The 19247-nt window shown below is 45.0% G+C and overlaps 1 protein-coding gene across 4 annotated transcripts; it reads right to left on the minus strand.

Moving 5' to 3' along the window:
• Positions 1–7939: 7939 nt before the first annotated feature.
• On the minus strand, positions 7940–17919 carry CNBP (CCHC-type zinc finger nucleic acid binding protein). Of its 4 annotated transcripts, none has more exons than XM_022562591.3 (5): positions 17757–17919; positions 10347–10463; positions 10135–10227; positions 9784–9985; positions 7940–8929 (listed from the first exon to the last, which is right to left on the minus strand). In XM_022562591.3, exons 2-5 carry the CDS (start codon positions 10447–10449, stop codon positions 8812–8814), a joined length of 516 nt encoding a protein of 171 aa, XP_022418299.1. In that variant the 5' UTR covers positions 10450–10463; positions 17757–17919; the 3' UTR covers positions 7940–8811. The 4 variants fall into 4 exon arrangements, with proteins under 4 accessions (XP_022418299.1, XP_022418300.1, XP_022418296.1 ...); XM_022562592.3 differs by having other exon boundaries at positions 9784–9982; positions 17757–17916; XM_022562588.3 differs by having other exon boundaries at positions 10326–10463; positions 17757–17915.
• Positions 17920–19247: the final 1328 nt, after the last annotated feature.

The raw sequence follows: 19247 nt of genomic DNA on the forward strand, positions 1-19247 counted from the left end.
CGCCTGCCGATGCAGGGGACACGGGTTTGTGCCCTGGTCCGGGAAGATCCCACATGCCGCGGAGCGGCTGGGCCCGTGAGCCATGGGCACTGAGCCTGCGCGTCCGGAGCCTGTGCTCCGCAACGGGAGAGGCCACAGCAGTGAGAGGCCCGCGTACCGCAAAAAAAGAAAAAAAAACCTAATACTGTTTGCCCTGCTGGATTCTGTAACTGGTTGAGACCAGTGATGCCATTTCCTTCCACTGCCTCCCATTGTCAAAGGTGGTGTCCTATGGCTCCCACTGATTTGGGGGAGCAGATAACTTTAAAACAAGTTATAAAACCACAGACAGGAGTTTTGCCCTGGGATGGATCATACCCAGATCTCACCCATACCTGACTTAAGACAGTGAGATTGGGGACTGTGGAGCCGATGACATTTAGATGAGACTTAAAGACTGTGGTAGGCTGACACTCTCAGTGATGTCAGGATGAGGTGAATGCATTTTGCATGTGAGATGGCTGTGAATCTTGAGGGAACAGAGTGCAGCCTGAGGTAGTAGCATACCCTCCCCCTTTATGTACGTGTCCTGATCCCCAAACCCTGTGAACGTTACCTTATATGGCAAAAGACTTTGTAGATGGGAAAGTAATACAGTGGTCGATTCCTTGTAATCAGAATAGATGTTGGAACATTCTGTTCTTAGGGGAAAATAAGGATGTGACAATATGAGAAAAAAATAATAAAAAATAATTCATAAAAGGCCATCACTTTGTAATTTTGGTAAGAAAAGGCAAACGTTTACCAAAAAAGTTATGGATACTTCTGATTATACAGGTGTGTACCTATTTTGCCTGTGAATAGAAACGTATCAAACAATCCAGAAAATTCATAAACTATACAAAGAACAAAAAGCATGCTCAACACCTGTGGCCTACTATAAAAACATATTTTAAGAACCCTTCGTTTCTTGAAAAAAGGGTTCCAACATTTAAAATGTCTGAAAGATAGTAATTAAAAGAGACTCATCATGTACTAATGTATTAAGAGGAACTGTTCTGAAAGAGGATTCAACCTCACTTCTAGAATCTCAGGTTTTAATCGACTTTGCGCTTCTGTGCCCCACACTAGAGTTAACCAGCCAGAAGTACCAGAAACTCCCATGCTCATGATGAGATGGCATTCTTTTGGGTCTCACAGGAGTATTAACATCCAAGAAAAGAATAAAAATGGAGTATGGTAAAATCCTTAGGAAGGGGTATGACTGGAGCATCCCAAAGTTATAAGAAAAATTTTAGTTATTAACAAAACTTTAATCCATTATATTTGTAGTGTTTGTTGCAAATTGTCAAAGCCAAATCGCGCTTCTAACCAAAGTTTAAATTGTGAACTAACTGGGAATCAAGATCTAAATGCCCAAGAAAAACTGATTTTCAAAATGTGGCTCAGGTTTAGCCAAGAATGCATTAAACACGCTTTAGAACAGTAGACGGCTCCCCCTGCGCACCCCAGCCCTGGAGTGTCTCCGCGGCAGAGCAGAGCCAGGGAGCTGCTGTCATCCCTGGTGGGACAGGGCTCTTCTCCAGTTCCCTGCAGCACCACCTCCTCCACTTCCCAGCTCACCAGCTTCACCCACATCAGCTTTTGTCTTCCAGCCTCCAGAGTTAGCGACTGGACACTAGGTGTCCCAGAGCTGGCTCATCCAGTCCCATTTCAGACTTGCCCAACACTGAGAGGTATTCCTCTCAAGTGGCATGTAATCTGGTGACACAGCAGGAAGAGTTTGAAAACAAACAATAGGTACCACTGATTATTCTACCAAGTGCTAGGCCCTCTACCAACAACGTCTCAGGTCATCCATCATAGTGATTCTTCAGTATAGGTTTTTTTTCCACTTTACAGATGAGCTTAGAGCTACTGGCTCAGTTTCAAATACGAGCGAACAACTGACCTAGAGCCAAGATTTCAATGAGGTCCAACACCACAGCCCATGCTGCCTGCACGATGCTATGTAGCTTCAAACACGAGCAAGGCCCTGCTGCTAAAACCAGAAGGGTTTTGGAGGCCTGGGTACAGAGGCACCAATAACCCTTGGGGGAGGTGAGAGATTACTTAGCCCCGGTTTTTAGAAGTCACACATAACTCCTGGGGTCTGTGACTGAAAACTCTGACCTCTGTCTTATCTGCTCAGGTTCACGTTGTAGAATATTTCACCCAAAACATTAGTGGATAAGCAAATGGTCTCAGCTTGGAGACGAGTGTCACCTCATCTATGGTAAACAGACCATATCATTTGCACAGTTTCACTTTCCCAAATTAAAAATACCACCTGGAGGCAATGAAAGAAATGCCCATACCTCTATATCAGCCAGAAATCTTCTCCTGACCTTGAAACATTCATCCAGGTCTAATCAGTTCTTGGTTCGAAGGCTCCCCAAAGCTCCATGATCAAATAAGGCAGCCTCATAAATGGTAGGAACATCACCTAAGCATCAAGTACTGAGAAAACGTGCCTAATGCATGAATCTCTGTGGCCTGACCAGGAAGTATAAATGTAGGTTGAATGACACGAGTTCCCCCTTCTCCTTTTGGGGAACTGCTCCCCACTCCTCCCCACATGCATCCACCTTAAGTGGAGGCCCTGAATGCAATAACCTCGCTCCAATGACTACCACGACAGGGGGCACAAGAGGGCAAGCTAACTGCAACTAGTAACATGTAAACTGAACCTGATGGAAGTGGATGGCTACCGTGGGAAGGAAAAGGCTCGAGGGAGGACGACTACAAGCGCAGGTAGCCATGCTTATGAAAGAAGTCCATCTCAGTGAACTGGGGGAAGTCCTACTGAGAAGTCACTGAATTCATTACCTCTGCCACCAAATTATCTTTGCCCAAGCTTGGTGACGTAGTCGTGTCCTCTGGGGAGGACAAGAGTAGTCAGGTTCCAGGCCATGGTTCACTTCATGTTGCGAAGTGTCTTCCATGAAAAACCCAATGATGAAAACGGGGAGCCCGGACGGACGGCAGCGCACGCACACTGCTCAGTGCAGGTGCCTGTGGTCGCCTCAGTCCCACTTAGGAAGTTTTTCAAGCGTAAGAGTAGAAATGGAAGTGTGAAAAAGACGTTTATGATTTTGAAGACACTGCTATGACCATCCTTGCCATCACATACGTATCAGCTAGCTCAGGAGACAGGTTTGACACCACAACTTGCTACCAAAACCTTTACTAAGAGATTACAAGTAGTTAAATTCCTTGCCAAGGTTTGTGGTGGAGGTGGAAATGGATAGATGGGAAGCAGTTATGTTTAATGAATGCTCTTTCAGTTCTATGGCAAGCAGAAAGGATAATTACGTGTACATAAACCACTGTAATTTACAGCATCAGCTCTGGACTGAGCTGTTCTCAAATTCCAACCATGACACTGAGGCCATGACGTTGCTTCCTTATCCCGGTAGCTGTCAATCCAGCGGCACCCTAGAATCACCGGGAAGCTTATAAAATACTGCTCAGGACCCACTCTGAGAAATTCAAGCCAAATGCCAACATCTCATAATTCTAGTAAAGAAGCCCCTTAACACCTACTCCATAAAACTGCTGTTAGGACTGACGCTTTTAAACGGCTTTAGCAGTTACATGCTCTGCATGGCACGCACTTAAAGGTCAGAGATGTAGCCCTTAATACTTCAGGTCACATACAGCAAATGGAATGCCTAATGCTTATTACATATCAGAGTCCAGTACAAAAACAATGTAGTCAGAATCTTTTGGAGAACTCACACTTTTTCTTCCAGTTTTAAAATTATGGAATTAAGGGACTTCCCTGGTGGTGCAGTGATTAAGAATTCTCCTGCTAATGAAGGAGACACGGGTTCAAGCCCTGGTCTCCGAAGATCCCACATGCCGCGGAGCAACTAAGCCTGTGAGCTACAACTACTGAGCCTGTGCTCTAGAGCCCGCGAGCCACAACTACTGAAGCCCGTGCGCGTAGAGCCCGTGCTCCACAACAAGAGAAGCCACTGCAATGAGAAGCCCGCACACTGCAACGAAGAGTAGCCCCCGCTCACCACAGCTAGAGAAAGCCCGCGTGCAGCAAAGACGACCCAACGCAACCATAAATAAATAGAAAGATAAACAAAATTTTTTTAAAATTATGAAGTTTAACTTAACACGGTTGCAACCAGTACTAATTCATATTAAGGCAAACACATCCCAAAACAGGGAATAAGAGACAGATGATAAAAGACAAATATGTGCTGAAAACTTCTTTGGCAGCCCCAAATTCTCAAGATTTTGCTTCCAACACTTAGAGTAGACAAGGTTACAAATGTACTTGTAACAGACAGCATGTTCTGAATGTTTTCTGGAAGAGTAAACCACCCCAAAGCCCTGTGCTACTAATCAAAGGTAAACGTGCAGTTTTTTGTTCTGCACTGGACTCCTGAAAACACAAAACACTATGCACAGGGGCCTCGGATGTTACCAAGTCACTAACTTCATTCCATCACTGTGGCCTTTCACTGCAACACAGCATACAGGTTTTGCGGGGAGGACTGGAATTCCTGACTTATCTACGGCAGGGAAAGGGAAGAATCTTCTCAGTTGCTTTTTTTTTTTTTTTTTTTTGCGGTATGCGGGCCTCTCACTGTTGTGGCCTCTTCCGTTGCGGAGCACAGGCTCCGGACGCGCAGGCTCAGCGGCCATGGCTCACGGGCCCAGCCGCTCCGCGGCATGTGGGATCTTCCCGGACCGGGGCACGAACCCGTGTCCCCTGCATCGGCAGGCGGACTCTCAACCACTGCGCCACCAGGGAAGCCCTTAAAGTGTCAAAGCAAGAATGCACCGACCAGTAAAATTAGCATTTCTAAAATTTGTTTTGCTAGATAAGCAGTAAGATGCAGGCTCTGTGGTTCGTCACAGCTAAAAACTATTAACAGTGTGGCTTTCTTTGCTGTGTGTATCTAAATTAGATGGAATAGAGAATTAAATGAGCTAGCCACCTGCAGCTAGGTGGACTTGATTCTCCTGGGGGACAATGTCTCACTGCCATGATTTAGAAGCCAGGAACCTGACCTCCTGACCCTGGAACTGCTACATGCTAAGGACAGACTATTCCATGAATAATTTAACATATAAAATAATCAAAATAACTGAAGCTCAACAGCCACAATCTTCCCAGACAAAATCCTTCAAGGCACTCTTTTCCCTACAACTTCAACAGAAATTTGACTATTTCTATTAAGAAAATCAACTTTTCCTTAATGGGTAATACTCAGTATTTACCGGGAACCTCAAAACCACGAAGGGCACTGTATCACTCGGTACCACCTGGCTTTGCCGGACCAGGGAGCAACATTCTCCATTTCTCCCAACTGCGCAACAAGTTTACGAACTCAAGTCAACATCTGCACGGGGGCAATAAATGCTAAAAGCCTCAGTGCACGGGTGATGAAGACCGAGACATTCCGGACTGTTTGGGAGAAACGCACACCGCTACAAAGAAAGAAAGAGGCTGCCTTAAATGACCGTTCTGTATCAAGAGTAAAACTGATGTAACACAACATTACACACTTGGAAGACACTCTCGCCAACACAAGTTCAAGCTGACCCTAATCACCAGGAAATAAAGGGGATATAAACCAGTGAAATGACACCAAGGAAAATCAATCAGTAAACATAGGGCACTCAAGAAAATCGTGCCGGTTTCAAAAAAAAAAAAAAAAATCAAGCTTATGAGGCGGGAAAAGTTAGGAAAGACTGAGGAAACGTACCAACCAAATGCAACTAACTTACAAACCCTGACTGGATCCTGGTTTGGGAAAACTGGCTATGCAAGGCTTTTTTGATACAACTGGGGCTATCTCAACAGTTGTATTAGGGATCAGATGGTACTAGGGAAATAATGTCAAATTTCTTAAGCATGACAGTGGTATCGTGATGCTGAGAGAGGACATCCTAGTTCCCACAAGATGCATGCCAAAACAGTCACACCTACAACTTACTCACAAACACCTCTGGACAACTGTTCACTGTTATATCTAGGGGTGGGGACACGTAAGTGTTCACTGTACTGGTTATTCTAAATACCACTTACAAAACCCTTCAAAACAGGCTTGTAGGCAAGAGCTCCTCCTGGTCCACTCACTGAAGTCCCTGATCAAGAAGCTTCAAGAAGTTGAGGAGAAATAGCTATTCTACAAGCACGCAAAACGGAGGCAAACGCTAACAGGTGAAAGATGCTACCTCCAAACAAGCCTCACTTTTGACAAAACCATTCATGTATCAAGGCAATGTTACTATCTGAAAACTGTTTTTAAAAAGTAGCCTTAAGGACTTCCCTGGTGGCGCAGTGGTTAAGAATCTGCCTGCCAATGCAGGGGACAGGGGTTCGAGCCCTGGTCCGGGAAGATCCCACATGCCGCGGAGCAACTAAGCCCGCTCGCCACAACTACTGAAGCCTGTGCACTCTAGGGCCTGTGTGCCCCAATGACTGAACCTGTCTGCTGCAACTACTGAAGCCCACAGGCCTAGAACCCGTGCTCAACAAGAGAAGCCACCGCAATGAGAACCACACGCACCGTAACGAAGAGCAGACCCCGCTCTCGCCAGAACTAGAGAGAAGCCCACACGCAGCAACCAAGACCCAATGCAGCCAAAAAATAGAGTTAAAAAGATATCTAAAGAAGCATTAAAAAAAAACACAAAGTAGCCTTAAAACCAAGTCTGACAGCAAAGCATTAAAAGCCTACACAAAGTGCTCATTGGCTCCTAGCAATTAGCTCAATATCCCTGTAAAACACATGTTCTCACTGGACTTGTTCAGTCATCAAGGTCAATGCAAAGAAATGTTACCTTATGAAAGCACACTTCGTGGTCTGTTTCAAATAGGTCCTTAATTATGTGCATCAAAGGGTCTCGAACAAAAGGCAACTGCTAGGTACTACAAACGCAGCGTGCTACGTTGCAACAAAGCAGTTTTAAATATCTCGTTTGCTGTTTTATGTTTCCCACTTGAGGTTGGAAACATTGGGGGAAAATAACCTCATGTGCACTGGCCCCCAACCCTGAATTTAATTACATGTAACAGTGATGTCTTTGAAAACAGGGCTTCCCTTACGCTGTCTCATGCTTGTGCTAGAAACTAAAAAAAATTCTAACAGAAAGTAAGCTTGTACTCAAAAGGAAATGAACCCATGTCGTGATTTCATTTTCTTGCCTACTCTGGACTATTAATTTGACCAAGCTGGAATTAGCACAGCACAGCTGAAACACCAAATCTTAACACTGCAGTGATACACCAACACAAACTGACCAGACTTTACATGGAGGGTGAAAAATGCACGATACATCCAAGGTGAAATCACATGGCGGTGTGAAGGAGGAACAAATGAACTAACCTGGGGAAGCATGTGCCACTAACTGTATGTAGTTTGGGGTGGGGTGGGGGGGACCACAAAAAAGTACAGAGGGCATAGGGTAGGAAGCTTACTTCAAGTTCCCGGCTCTAGGCACCCTTCAAGCAAGTTAAGCTTCTAGTAACTCACCTATAAAGTGAGTTTATTAAACCAGGTAACTTCAAAGGTCCATCTCAACTCTAGCTCAGACCCTAGGAAAAAAAGAAGGAATCCAGCATTTCAGATCCCCCTAAAGCCCAGGAAGAATATGAAATGCTAAAACAGCAATGGTATTAGAACTGTTCAGAATGAACACAGAGCTAAAGGCCATCATTATAATGAATGGATTAGAACGAATTAAATTTTCTATATCCCTGCAAAACAACTGACCCCAAAGTATCTGAAGCCTGTGCTTCCATGTAACAGCTATTTTTCATTACTGAAGACATAACTTAGTACAAAAAGAAAAGTCCAAACTGTGAGCTTTCAGTCCTCCACATTCCCCTGTTTAATATGGCATTTTGCACTATATACATTAATGAACATCTGAAACAAGCAGAAAGAACTTGAGCCAAACTCCCCTTCCTCCTCCAGCTTTATTGGATAGTTTAAAGTTACACTTCTAGTTTCTAGGACTTCAGTCGCTTTTTACCATCTGACCTTTAAGAACTGATTACAACAAGTGAAACACAGTTGTCTAAGTGATACAGTATACAAAAATAACATCTTCATTTCTGTGAAAATGCACTTCTCTGCAATTCCTGAATAGCTCCAAATTATGCTAGCTCTGAGCATAGATGTTTACTCTGGGTTTTAGATTTAGTCTTTGAAAAAATGTGTTCTACACCTTTGCCATCGCCATCTGTTTACCCAGCATCAACGCTGCGGGGAAGTTGTTCCTGTTCAGGCTTTTATCCCAAGTTTTCTCGCACAGCCGTTAACACGCATGTTTGGTTTTTATTTTGTTTACTCCCAGTCAACTGTATGTCCTATGTAGGGCCTGATACAGATGTTACTTGATGTTATTTAACAGCTACTGAGGTCAGACAATCCAAGGCAGTCATTATGCTAAAATTAAAGTTATTTATGGAAGAGCTCAAGGACGCTTCCAGGATTGGTTTTTACCTCCTACATGGGAACATATTCGAGAAACCCAGAATGGGCTTACTGGTCTGACTCAACTCTTCCCATTCATCAATCCCTATTCACCAGTGGCGCGGAAAGGGGGTTCTTTAACAAAGCATTATACGTAACACCTCTACCAAACTAAACATAAACTTTTTTTTGTAGTTAAATGCAGGAAGTCGGTTTTTTTCCACCCCTTTCCTCCTTTTACACGGCAAGTAAAGCTCACTGGCCTGGGAGTAGCCTCTATCTGCCAACCTTTGGCCAGTGAAGAGGATTCAATCAGAAAAGGAGGGGCGACAGAGGACAGTAATTAAGCCGTGGCCTCGATCGTGCACTCCCGTGCAAGGTGCCCTGACTCGCCACAGCGGTAACAGTTGACTTCACTCGTCTTGCTGCAGTTGATGGCTACATGACCAGTCTCGCCACACCTAAAGAAAGGAAAGTAGAACAACTTCATAATAGCGCTCAGAAAATGCCCAACTGGACTAAAGCAATAGTTACTGCAGAACAAAAAGCAACAATAAACCAGTACAGTTTTGTTTTCAGGACAGTAAGTCTTATTATCCCCTAAACTAAGACCAAAAAGGAGGAATTTGATAGCGAAGCTACCCAATTGTGCAGCCTAAGGCATAAAACCAAAACCTTTGCCGTAAGAGTCCAACCGACACCACAACCAAATCACTGGCCAATGTTATACTTTCACACAAATTAACCCCTAAGATTTCACAGTTATATACATATCAAAACTTATATAAAATTTTACACTTTCACGTGTACGTATTATTATATGTCACAGACAGGCAGAGTCTTCTGGTTTCATGACAGAAGATTTGTGTGTATGAATTACACGGTTTTCTACAAAGTGTCTGAAAACCCCAAATTATTATAACAGAAAATTTTTTTTTGGTGGGGGGGGGCCCCCACCCTGCACAGTAGGCGGAATCTTAGTTCCCTGACCAGGGACCAGACCCATGCCCTCTGAAGTGGAGGCACGCACGGAGTCCTGACCACTGGACCGTCAGGGAAGTCCCAACATTCTTATTTTGAGACCATTAAAAATTCCAAAGTTGTGCCGCGTGCCGCCCAGCTGCTATAACCCACCAGGCATCACGGTAGGACACTGCCCAAGGCAGACAGTTGGGCTACGCAGGCCGGAAACCTCTCCTACGGTCGCAGCCACCTCAGGGAAGGTACTACCGCCACGGCCCTCCCATTTACAGCCAACTCACTCTCCAGGAGCCCCTGCAATGAGCTCTCCGCCAGCAGCATGCCAGCAACTCACCTATAGCACTTCACTTTGGTGCAGTCTTTCTGAATGTGTCCGAACTCTCCGCAAGAATAGCACTTCTGCTCGTCTGCGTGGTCACAGTCGCGGGCCAGGTGGCCGGGTTTGCCGCAGTTGTAGCAGCACTGCTCTCGCTCCCGCTTGGGCTCCTTGCAGTCCTTGGCAATGTGACCTCCCCGGCCGCAGTTATAGCAGGCTTCAACAATAAGGAAAAGAAGCAGACCAAGACTATAAAACCTTACAGACGCCGCTACATGTCAAACCACACAGCACACACCCTCAGAGGTGGAAAATGTCTTCCAACGCAGTAGAGCGTGCTTGCACGGAGAGGAAGTGTTAAATGCTTACCATCCTCCTGCAGATCACAATCCTTGGCAAGGTGACCAGACTCACCACAGCGGTAACAGATGTCTGGAAGCGATGAGGAAACAAACTGGAAACCTATTTTGGGCAGAAACAAAAAGAATTTGGCTATTTAGACCAGTCTTGATGCTTACGAATACTGAAGTACTTCAAAATTTTTTATTCGACAAAAATACCTCTATCCGAGGTAAAACCACCTCTGCCACGGCTTCTCATTCCACGACCACGGCCCCCACCAGTGGGGCATTCCCGGGCCCAGTGGCCAGATCGTCCACACTTGAAGCATTCATTACTGCTCATGGCTGCAGCCAGATCTTCAAAACATTAAAAGTGACAACATTAAACCACTTGAAATTACTTTTAGCTTTTATTCCCCGTTTAGTGTATTTCTGGATAATTATTCTGGAGAAAAAAAATATATTTTTTCTAACCAATATATTGGTTAGAAAAACAATCACATAACTATATATGTAGGCATTATATATCTATTATGAAATATGTTAAAAGTGAAAAACACATTGAAAACATGTATTTTCATAAAACTTGTGATCTTTACAATCATTCAGATTATGCATACATGTTAATCCAATTATTAATGAGATGGCGGGACTTACAGGGTTAGTATCCATGAATATCCATTATTAGAAATAATTAGTAATACCTCATTCCAGGTCCAACTTAATGGACATTTTCATGGTTACAAGCCAGTAAACTTTATTGTGGGCAACTGGAAGTCATTTACTGGTTATAAAATTGGAATAACCCAGTGGGGCTGTAGTATGGATTCTGGGAGTGGATGAAGAAACGCTCTCCTCTGCGCCCTTAACACCTAACACGGTGCCCTAATGAAACTGCAGCACTACGCGCTGATTCAGTATTTAGAGCAGACGCGCTAGAAGAAATGCAGGCACTTTTGTCTCTAGATGGCAGGGTATGCTAAAAATATTAGAAAAAAGACAAAGAGGAACACCAAAGTAAAATGCCAGTAGCACTGGGACCACTTTTTCCCTCTTCTATTCTCCCATTTCCAAATTTTTCTGTAATTTTACATTTAAAACAAGGTTACTTGGAATTTCATAGCAGACCCCTTTATTGGTTATTGTTTCAAAATAAAAGCAAAACTCCAACTAAAGCAAATGCATTTTACACTTCTTATGTAACAACCTAAAAATAAGCACGGGCTATTCCTAGAATAGAATGGAATGGAATGGAATGGAACAGAATGGAACGTTGCAGGACAAAGTCCCAGTAAAGTCGCCTTTAAAAAACAAACTAGTTAAAAACAACGTAACCTTTACATTTCCACACTTGCATAGCTCAACATTTTTACCCTTAATTCCAGTGTCAAACAATGGTAAACAAAGTTTTAAAAACACGTTGTAGAGAAATCTAGTGACTAAAAATTATGCTCAAGTTGCAAGTCTCCATCATCAAATATTGAAAAGAACTCATTACCTATCCCAACTCTGCAATCAGAGCCAGGATAAATCTTCAGAGGAGTCTTTCTACCAGCCCTTGCCACTTGCCATATAAACTTATTATCAAAAGGGGGTAGGGGAAAGTGCCTGAATGCATAATGCACATTTCTAGTCAGATGAAACCAGTCAGCGAAGATTAAAAACGTATTCTTGCGAAATTACATTTGCCTTCTTATACGGGTGCTGGCATTCTAAGTCATGTGGAGGGCTGGTTTCCACCAGAGAGAATACTCATGACTAAAAAACGAATGGCACATAAAATGATCACAGAAAAAGGCAGCTTACGGTATGTCGTCCTCCCCTCAACCCCATTTTCATTTTGCATCTTCTGTTTACTCGGGACCAATTTGAGCACATTCACTCTTGGTCCCAAGGAGTTCTTTGCACAAACGATCACTTCCTTTCACAAGGTAATCCAGGCAATTTGACAAGTTCTGAGTATTTTATAATTTTCTTATTTCAATAAGATACTTATCTTTTAGAAAAATGACAACCCAATATTCAATATGCATTGTCAAAGATAAAGAAATTATAGCTCCGGGCAACCTCCCTTTTAGACTGCTGCTTTAAAAGGACCTCTTGTTTCATAATGGTAAAGTACAAAGGAAATACGTTACAATGAATCATCAGATGTTTATCAGTGTATCGAATAAAGACAGCAGTTAAAATTTTACGTTTACTTTTAGCCTACAAATATTAGTTTAAAAAAATTAGCTACTCAAGAACTGATAAGCTAAGTGTGGATTTTCCATGAACTGTTTCTCTCCCTTTGGCCAAGCCGACCTCAATCAGCTGGTCTACATTTACTCCTTTATGACAGAGAGCTCTTTAGTAACATTAACCCAACTGATTCCCACTATGTTTTTAAGGCACGCTACTGATCCTGGTACTCATCTTACATACAAATGTACTTAGTTCTAAGGTCTTTAGAGAATGGCATGCTATTATTCCTTAGGAAAACTAGAGGCGGTAAGACAAAGCTGCAAATCTATCATGGCTCCCTGACTCCCACTGCTCTAGGCTGCGAGTGTGCAGCACTGTCCTGCCCTGCCCCCACCTCTCCCGCTTGTCACAACCTTTTGCAGCCTTCCAGGGCCAACTCTATAAAAGAGCCTGACCACACCACCCAGCCTGGAGCTATCCTTAATCCCTAGTAAGACCCAGGGCACTCTGCACTACCATTTTGCTTTTTATCATATTCCTTCAGAGCAGACGCCGAGTAATTCACCTTTGAATCATAATACCCCATACAATTATCCTTTTAGTAGCAGTATAACAGTATTTTTAACTGCTGGGTTGTTGTTATTGGTTTTTTTTGGCGGTGGGGGGGGGCACCAATAGTCATTTGCTGAATGAAACCAATTGTGCTTCTGGTACAGACCCGATCCAATCCAGAAAGTACTGACAATAAAACACCTGAATTCTTGCTATCACAAGAGGTGCTGCAGCATTAATTTAAAGTAGTGATGCTGAGAATTCCCTGGTGGTCCAGTGGTTAGGACTCAGCGCTTTCACTGCCGGGGCCCGGGTTCGAACTAAGATCTCACAAGCCATGTAGCACCGCCCAAAAAAAAAAAAAAGTTAACGATGTATTTTCAACTACATACTCAATAAGGATTGAGTACAATCACTCTAAATTCAGTATGTATTTCAGATTGTCTAGTAAAATCCCCACATGTAACTGAGAAATTTTTACTCCTGGTCACTAAAATCAGCAACTGAGCCAGGACCCCTAACTTGCCATCCAGAGTCTCAGCAACATTTTATGGAATGCTACAAAACATATATACGCATTTAAAAAACAAATACCGTATTTTCACTGTTGCCAGGCAGTAGGAGAGCATATTTTTCTCTTCCTTTTGCTGCTAAAAATCATTTCTGTATCTACACCCATGTATCCTCACACAGTATAAAAAGACTTGGGGACTATAGGGCTAACCACTTAACCGAGCTTAACCACTTGCTGCGTTACCTCAAGACACCTGACCCCTCTCCTGTCTTGAGGAAGATAAAACTGATCTGTAACGAGATTACTACCAGGTGCCTTGTGCTTAACAGGTGCTCAATTTTAAAAAACGTATGGATATATGTACACTGCTCACAGTTATTCCTGCCTTTCCACTCTTCTCCCAGTTAAGTTGGATTGTAGACAGATAGATGAGCACTCAGTCCAGGGAATTCCCTGGTGGTCTAGTGGTTAGGATTCTGGGCATCCATCCTGCAAGCCGCACGACACAGCCAAAACAAACAAACAAAACCAACCTACACAGCAGGCTTGAAGTGGGCCCAACTCTGCTTATACTCAAGCTTCTCATCTCATAAAATCTACTTCCTGAGGGGAATGGATTAAAAGGGTGAATTCCTAATGACTTCACATTTTCAACAACAGGAATCAGGATCTGTTTCCATTTCGATTGCTGTGTATTGAATTTTCACTGACATAAATCACACGTAGAGATGTGGTAGGAGCACAAGGCATGCCAGGCAGCAGGAAGAGTAAGGCAGTCGAGATACGGTTTGCAAAGACGCACTGTGAGGCCGTGTAAGCCAAGCTATGAGGCCTCTTTTACAGGTACTGCACTCGTCTAGGCTTTAAGGCTTAAATCCTGGAATTGGTACCAAAACGCAAATGGTAATACAAATGTCTTCGTGAATGTAATTCTACCATATTTTTGACACTAAGAACAAAGCCAGTAAACTACTTAAACCTTAACGGCACACGGTCAAGACTAACAATGCGTTTCGACGACTAAGAGACCATGACTCTATAAATACATTTAAAATAAGTAGCAACAGGCAAGGCGGGAGTGGGGAGCGTGACATAAAGCAGTAGATAAGGATCGGGTTGGATTGTTTTCCTAACACAGCCACATCGACTCACATTTGCTGTGTCTCCAGTCACCTTCCCCAAACTCAGGGTTACCCGACTCATCCACGTTGACCTAAACTGCACTGAGACCACAGTGGAGCTTCTGCCCCTTGAATGCACTCACCCATTTTTACACCCTAATAAGTTGGTTCAGAGTTCCAACATGGTACTGAAACACTTCCAACTGTTGAAATAAAGATAAACTGCAGACAGAATGGAAGGAAGCAAGTTATACTGTGCACTACCTGCGTTCTGGCCAGAATACTGTAGAACAGAGTACAGTCCTGGGAGCAATGCTACTCACACCCATTTCTGCCTGCTCTGAAGGGTTTTAATCAGTAGCTGAATACCTACTATAAGTCAAGGATTGATAAACACATTATCTGTAATCCCTACAACCTTGCTAGTCATGTATTCTTGTCCCCATTTTACAATAAGGAAACTGAGGATCTGAGACCAAATGACTTCCCAAAGCTATACGGGTTGGCCACAAAGTTCGCTCGGGTTTTCCCGTAACATCTTATTTCTAGAACTTTTTGGCTAACCCTACAGAAAGTTCTACACTTGATCTTAGCCAAAAGGCTGAGAAGCGATTCAGAAAGTTCTAGAGTCAGGATTTCAACAGTTGGCTCCAAGTCCTCTGCAGAGGCTTTTGTTAGGTTCAAGTGATACTGTACATGAAAATGCTATCAGAAAAGCACACCAATTTAGAGAAGTCAAAATAAAACTAGAATCGATACGTTTCTAAAAATCCACACCCACGAATGAATTTAAAGCCACTTTAGATTTTAACCTTCTTCCTGAGGCAGAACTTAGGAGTGTCACCACAGACCAAAGACTGGCAACCTGACTTCACTAGTTAACACCCTCATCTGCAATTATGGAGCAACTCCAGGCGACCACCCTACTGCACTCTGTCCTGATTAACAGAGCCCATCCACTCACAGCGTGAATGCTGGTAGCCACAAGCTCTATTTTATTATTCCAGAAGTTTTTTACAGCATGAAAATGGTGTACACTTTGCTGTGAATCTCTCAACAGCATGCCCTTACTGCAGCAGCATCTCACACTGCCAGAATAAGAGTTCTATTAAGTGAGACAGTACAGAAAGAGTGTTCTCCACACAGCAGGCCAGGATGCCTTGGCATCAGTCTTCTGCTCTCCACTTACTGTCAGAAGGCTAGGAAGAGGAAAGAAGCCAGCAATTCTGAAAAGAAACTCTCACTCCTGCAAGGGGAAGAAAAAAAAAAAAGCAAAATCTCTCTTGTGGTCAAGCGTTTAGACAACAGACCAATCATTCCAATTAGTCAAACTGTGGTTCTACTGCCTTTAAGTACCCATCTTAAGCCTCCATTTAGGTACCACAGACTTCAATCAGATTTTAAGAAAGGTAAAAAGAATCCCATCACAAAACTGTATTACAAAACTCGCTTATAATACCTTAAAAAAGATCGCATTCGGCCTGTTCCAGATGTTCAAATACAAGTGTAATAAATGCCCCTTAAGTTTTCCACTGATTTGGCTCAAAATATTTTAAAGAGACTGCACGTATGAAATACCTAGCTTATCAATATGAAAAGGAATGTGGATCTTTGGTTGCTGAGAAAAACGTACCCAGTTTATCTGCGACATATAAGTACATAAATATATACTGTTAGCTTTTTTCAAATACTGTTGCCAAGAGGTGCGATTTGGAAAAATTTTAAGTCCTTAATTCAGCCCTTGGGAACCTAATAAATTATTCCTTTTATATTCCAGTACACAGAGCTCCTTGCAGACAAGAATCAGGCTCAACAAACTAAAAACAGCATGAAACTATGTACGAGGCACTTTGTAGGTGTTTGATTAAGCCTCCATCACAGTAATTTTTAAGAAGCATTTGAAAATAACTGCTTTGCAGAGGGAAAAAAAAAAAGCCTAAGAGGTAGGAACTTCTTTTCATCCATCTCTTTAGAACCTCAAAACCTTACACTCAACTTACAGGGCTTGCGCAAACGAATAACAAAGTTCTTAATTTAAATTAAGGTTAATTCACTGATGCAGAAATTAACTGGTTATGTTTCTCTCCCAAAACTGCGTCAAACAATAGGAAAAAGGGAAAAACCTGTTTTTAAAAGCTTGTCATTTGGGGGTACAAGATGAGAACGTAAATTACTCCTCCTGAAAAGAAAATAAAAACGAATCCCGACTCTTGGCTTCTTTACCCTACCCCTTCTGTGGATCCTTCTGAATAATGCCTGAAACACACTATCTTAAGTCACAGATGAAAACTGAGCAATGTTTTCTCTTCCTAAGACCCCTAAAACCAGATGTAGTCACTTCCTTCGGAAGTGCCCTGTGGCTGCGGCCATGTGGTTAACATGTGGCAACAAGCACAAGCTTTACCCATAATAAAATCAACACCCAAACCCAAATGTGGGCCATTATGCCATTCTAAAAGAGGCTTTCACGTTTGGAAAATCCAAATGGAGGCTGGCTAATTAATTTTCTCGCCTCGTTTTTAGATTAAATTGTATTCGTTTCACCTGTCCAAGAGATGATGCAAAGGTTACTGCTGCTGCCATGATTTTGGAAGTTTGACAAATTCATGCTTTTTTCTGATAACGGGGTTTTTTAAAAGCCTCCGTAACTTAAATTAGTGTTGACTCAAAAAAAGCGGGCCTTATCTGCCCCTTCCCGAACTGCACCGTAAAACAAGTAACTTAGCATGTCAATGACGATAAAAATTCAAGAAGCGAGAAGCTATCGGGAAGTAGGCAGAGCGAGTCCCGAAGACTCACGGGCCTTCCGGCGGGGTGTCCCCCCACCCTAAACGGAGGACTTCTCCAAGGCCCCACCTAAGCCCACACAGCCCCTGGCACATGGCCCGCGCCAGGCCCAGCCCCCGTGCCCCCCGCTGCCCCAGGGCCCTCCCCCACACACGGCCCCCTCCTCGCACGTTCCCGCCAAATCCACCCCCGCCCTACGTTCCGCGACCCCGGAGCCCCCGCCTCGGCCCCAAGGACGCGCGGCCTCGTCCGCGGCGAGGCTGCGGCCTGGGCCCGGCGGCCCAATTGCGGCGGCCCCGCGTCCCGGGCGGCAGGCAGGGCGGGAGGGCGGCCGGCCGCGGGGCGCAGTCCGGGGCCGGGCGGTGGCGGCCCGTTTCCCGCCTGACGCAGCAGCGGCGCAGGCCGGAGCGCGGCCGCCATCGCCGCCTCCCTGCTCCCGACCCTTCGTCCGCGGCCCCCGCACCGCGGCCCCCGACATGCTCGCGGCCTCACCTTCGGCGTCGGAGGGGCCCGCAGCGGCGGAGACTCGGACGCAGGCCGAGAAGGCGGCTCGCGAGGCAGCGGCTGTTTATTTTCAGGGTCCTCGCCTGCGCCACACGCGGGTCTGCACACGGCCCCACACACGCCGCTGCGCACGGCTCTCCTCCGCCTCGCCCACGCGGCCAATCAGCGCGCGGCGCTCGGCCGTCCAATTAGGGCCGCCTGTGGGGAGGGCCGCCCCGCCCGACGCTGCGCGTCGGGCGGGGCTCTTCCCCTGATCGCGCGGCCCTTCCCGCCGTGCCCCGCGTGAGGCCTTCCCGCCCCGAGACCCAGCCTCTCTGGGTCGGGGATGTCGGCGTCCTGGCTCGGCGACCGTTCTGGCAGCAGCGCCGAGGGGCGCCGAGATGGGGTCTCAGGGAGGCGGCTGTGGTGCGCGTGAGGCCGGGAGGACTCCTCCCGGTGGCGGGCTCCGGAAAGCGTGTGCCCGCGGACCCTGAGCTGGCGCGGCCGGAGCCCGGCCCCACTTCCGGGGCCTCTCGGTTTGGGGAAGTCGGACTGCCCAGTCACGCAGGTGGCCGTGGCTGCGTGGGCCTGAGATTCGTTTGGGTTTTTCTGCGGCCCAGGCAGAGCCCTGGAGGCCTCGCAGCTCCCACTTGCAGGACTGATAACACCCCCTTTCAAATAAAAGTCCCTCACTGGGGAGCGGGCGGGGGTGGAAGGACGGCCCGCGACCTCGGTCCCAACACCCTTGTCACCGGAGGAGCATGTCATGAGTGACGTTCCCTGCGACAGGAGGGCCACCCGGCCTGGGCTGTCACGGTCCCGAAAAGCCTTTAGATTTTCTCCAAAAGACATTGTATATATAGCATAGATATTCTGTCATGGAGGAATAAAGTCAAACTGTTCAGTGGTAAACTCAGAAGTTACAGAATTTTGTGTCCCATTTGGGAATGGCCTTTATTAAAAACATAAAATTTTTAAAAAAGTAAGAGTCCCCAGTCTCTTGAGCCCTAAAAGGCCCTAAAATCACTTCAGTCTCATACTAAACTTGGCGTGCTCTTGAGGTTAGTCTGCGGCCCATGTTGCCTGATGCATGCGTGCCAGGAGTGTATTTTTCATTCTTTTAATGACTTACACTTGGAAAGTAAGCGCTCCTATCATTTGTTATTAAGATGTTAAAACTGGGGTGATCAGACCTTGTTTGTAGTGTTAGTTCCGCAGGTGGCTGTGTAGACTTGAGCTATTCATTTGCCCCCGGTTTCACCTCATTTGAATCCTAGTCGCAAGGCTGTATGGCTTCTTAAATCATGTTGTGAGGAGGTAGTATAGCAGAGTGGTTAAGAGCTCAGATGCTGAGACTCAGGGTTAAACCTGATCCAGATCACTTAATTATTGTAAAGCATTTAGCAGATTGTGTTCAACGTAGTGCTCGAGAGAGGGTAGCAATTATCAGAGTGGATGGACTATTTTAAGGGCCAATGATTTCTTTTTAACTGTTGTTAA

Source organism: Delphinapterus leucas, chromosome 10, assembly GCF_059928025.1.
Source record: "Delphinapterus leucas isolate spDelLeu-1000000601 "Yukka" chromosome 10, BTC_Dleu_Yukka2, whole genome shotgun sequence".
NCBI classification, from domain to species: domain Eukaryota; kingdom Metazoa; phylum Chordata; class Mammalia; order Artiodactyla; family Monodontidae; genus Delphinapterus; species Delphinapterus leucas.

What these genes read in the sequence shown, in the direction of transcription:
- CNBP (XM_022562588.3), bottom strand. Translation starts at nt 10,449, where the DNA reads ATGAGCAGTAATGAATGCTTCAAGTGTGGACGATCTGGCCACTGGGCC. An exon ending in TTGTGATCTGCAGGAGGATG is followed by an intron (nt 9,986 to 10,134) that starts GTAAGCATTTAA and finishes TCCTTATTGTTG; the next exon opens with AAGCCTGCTATAACTGCGGC. An exon ending in ACCAAAGTGAAGTGCTATAG is followed by an intron (nt 8,930 to 9,783) that starts GTGAGTTGCTGG and finishes TCCTTTCTTTAG; the next exon opens with GTGTGGCGAGACTGGTCATG.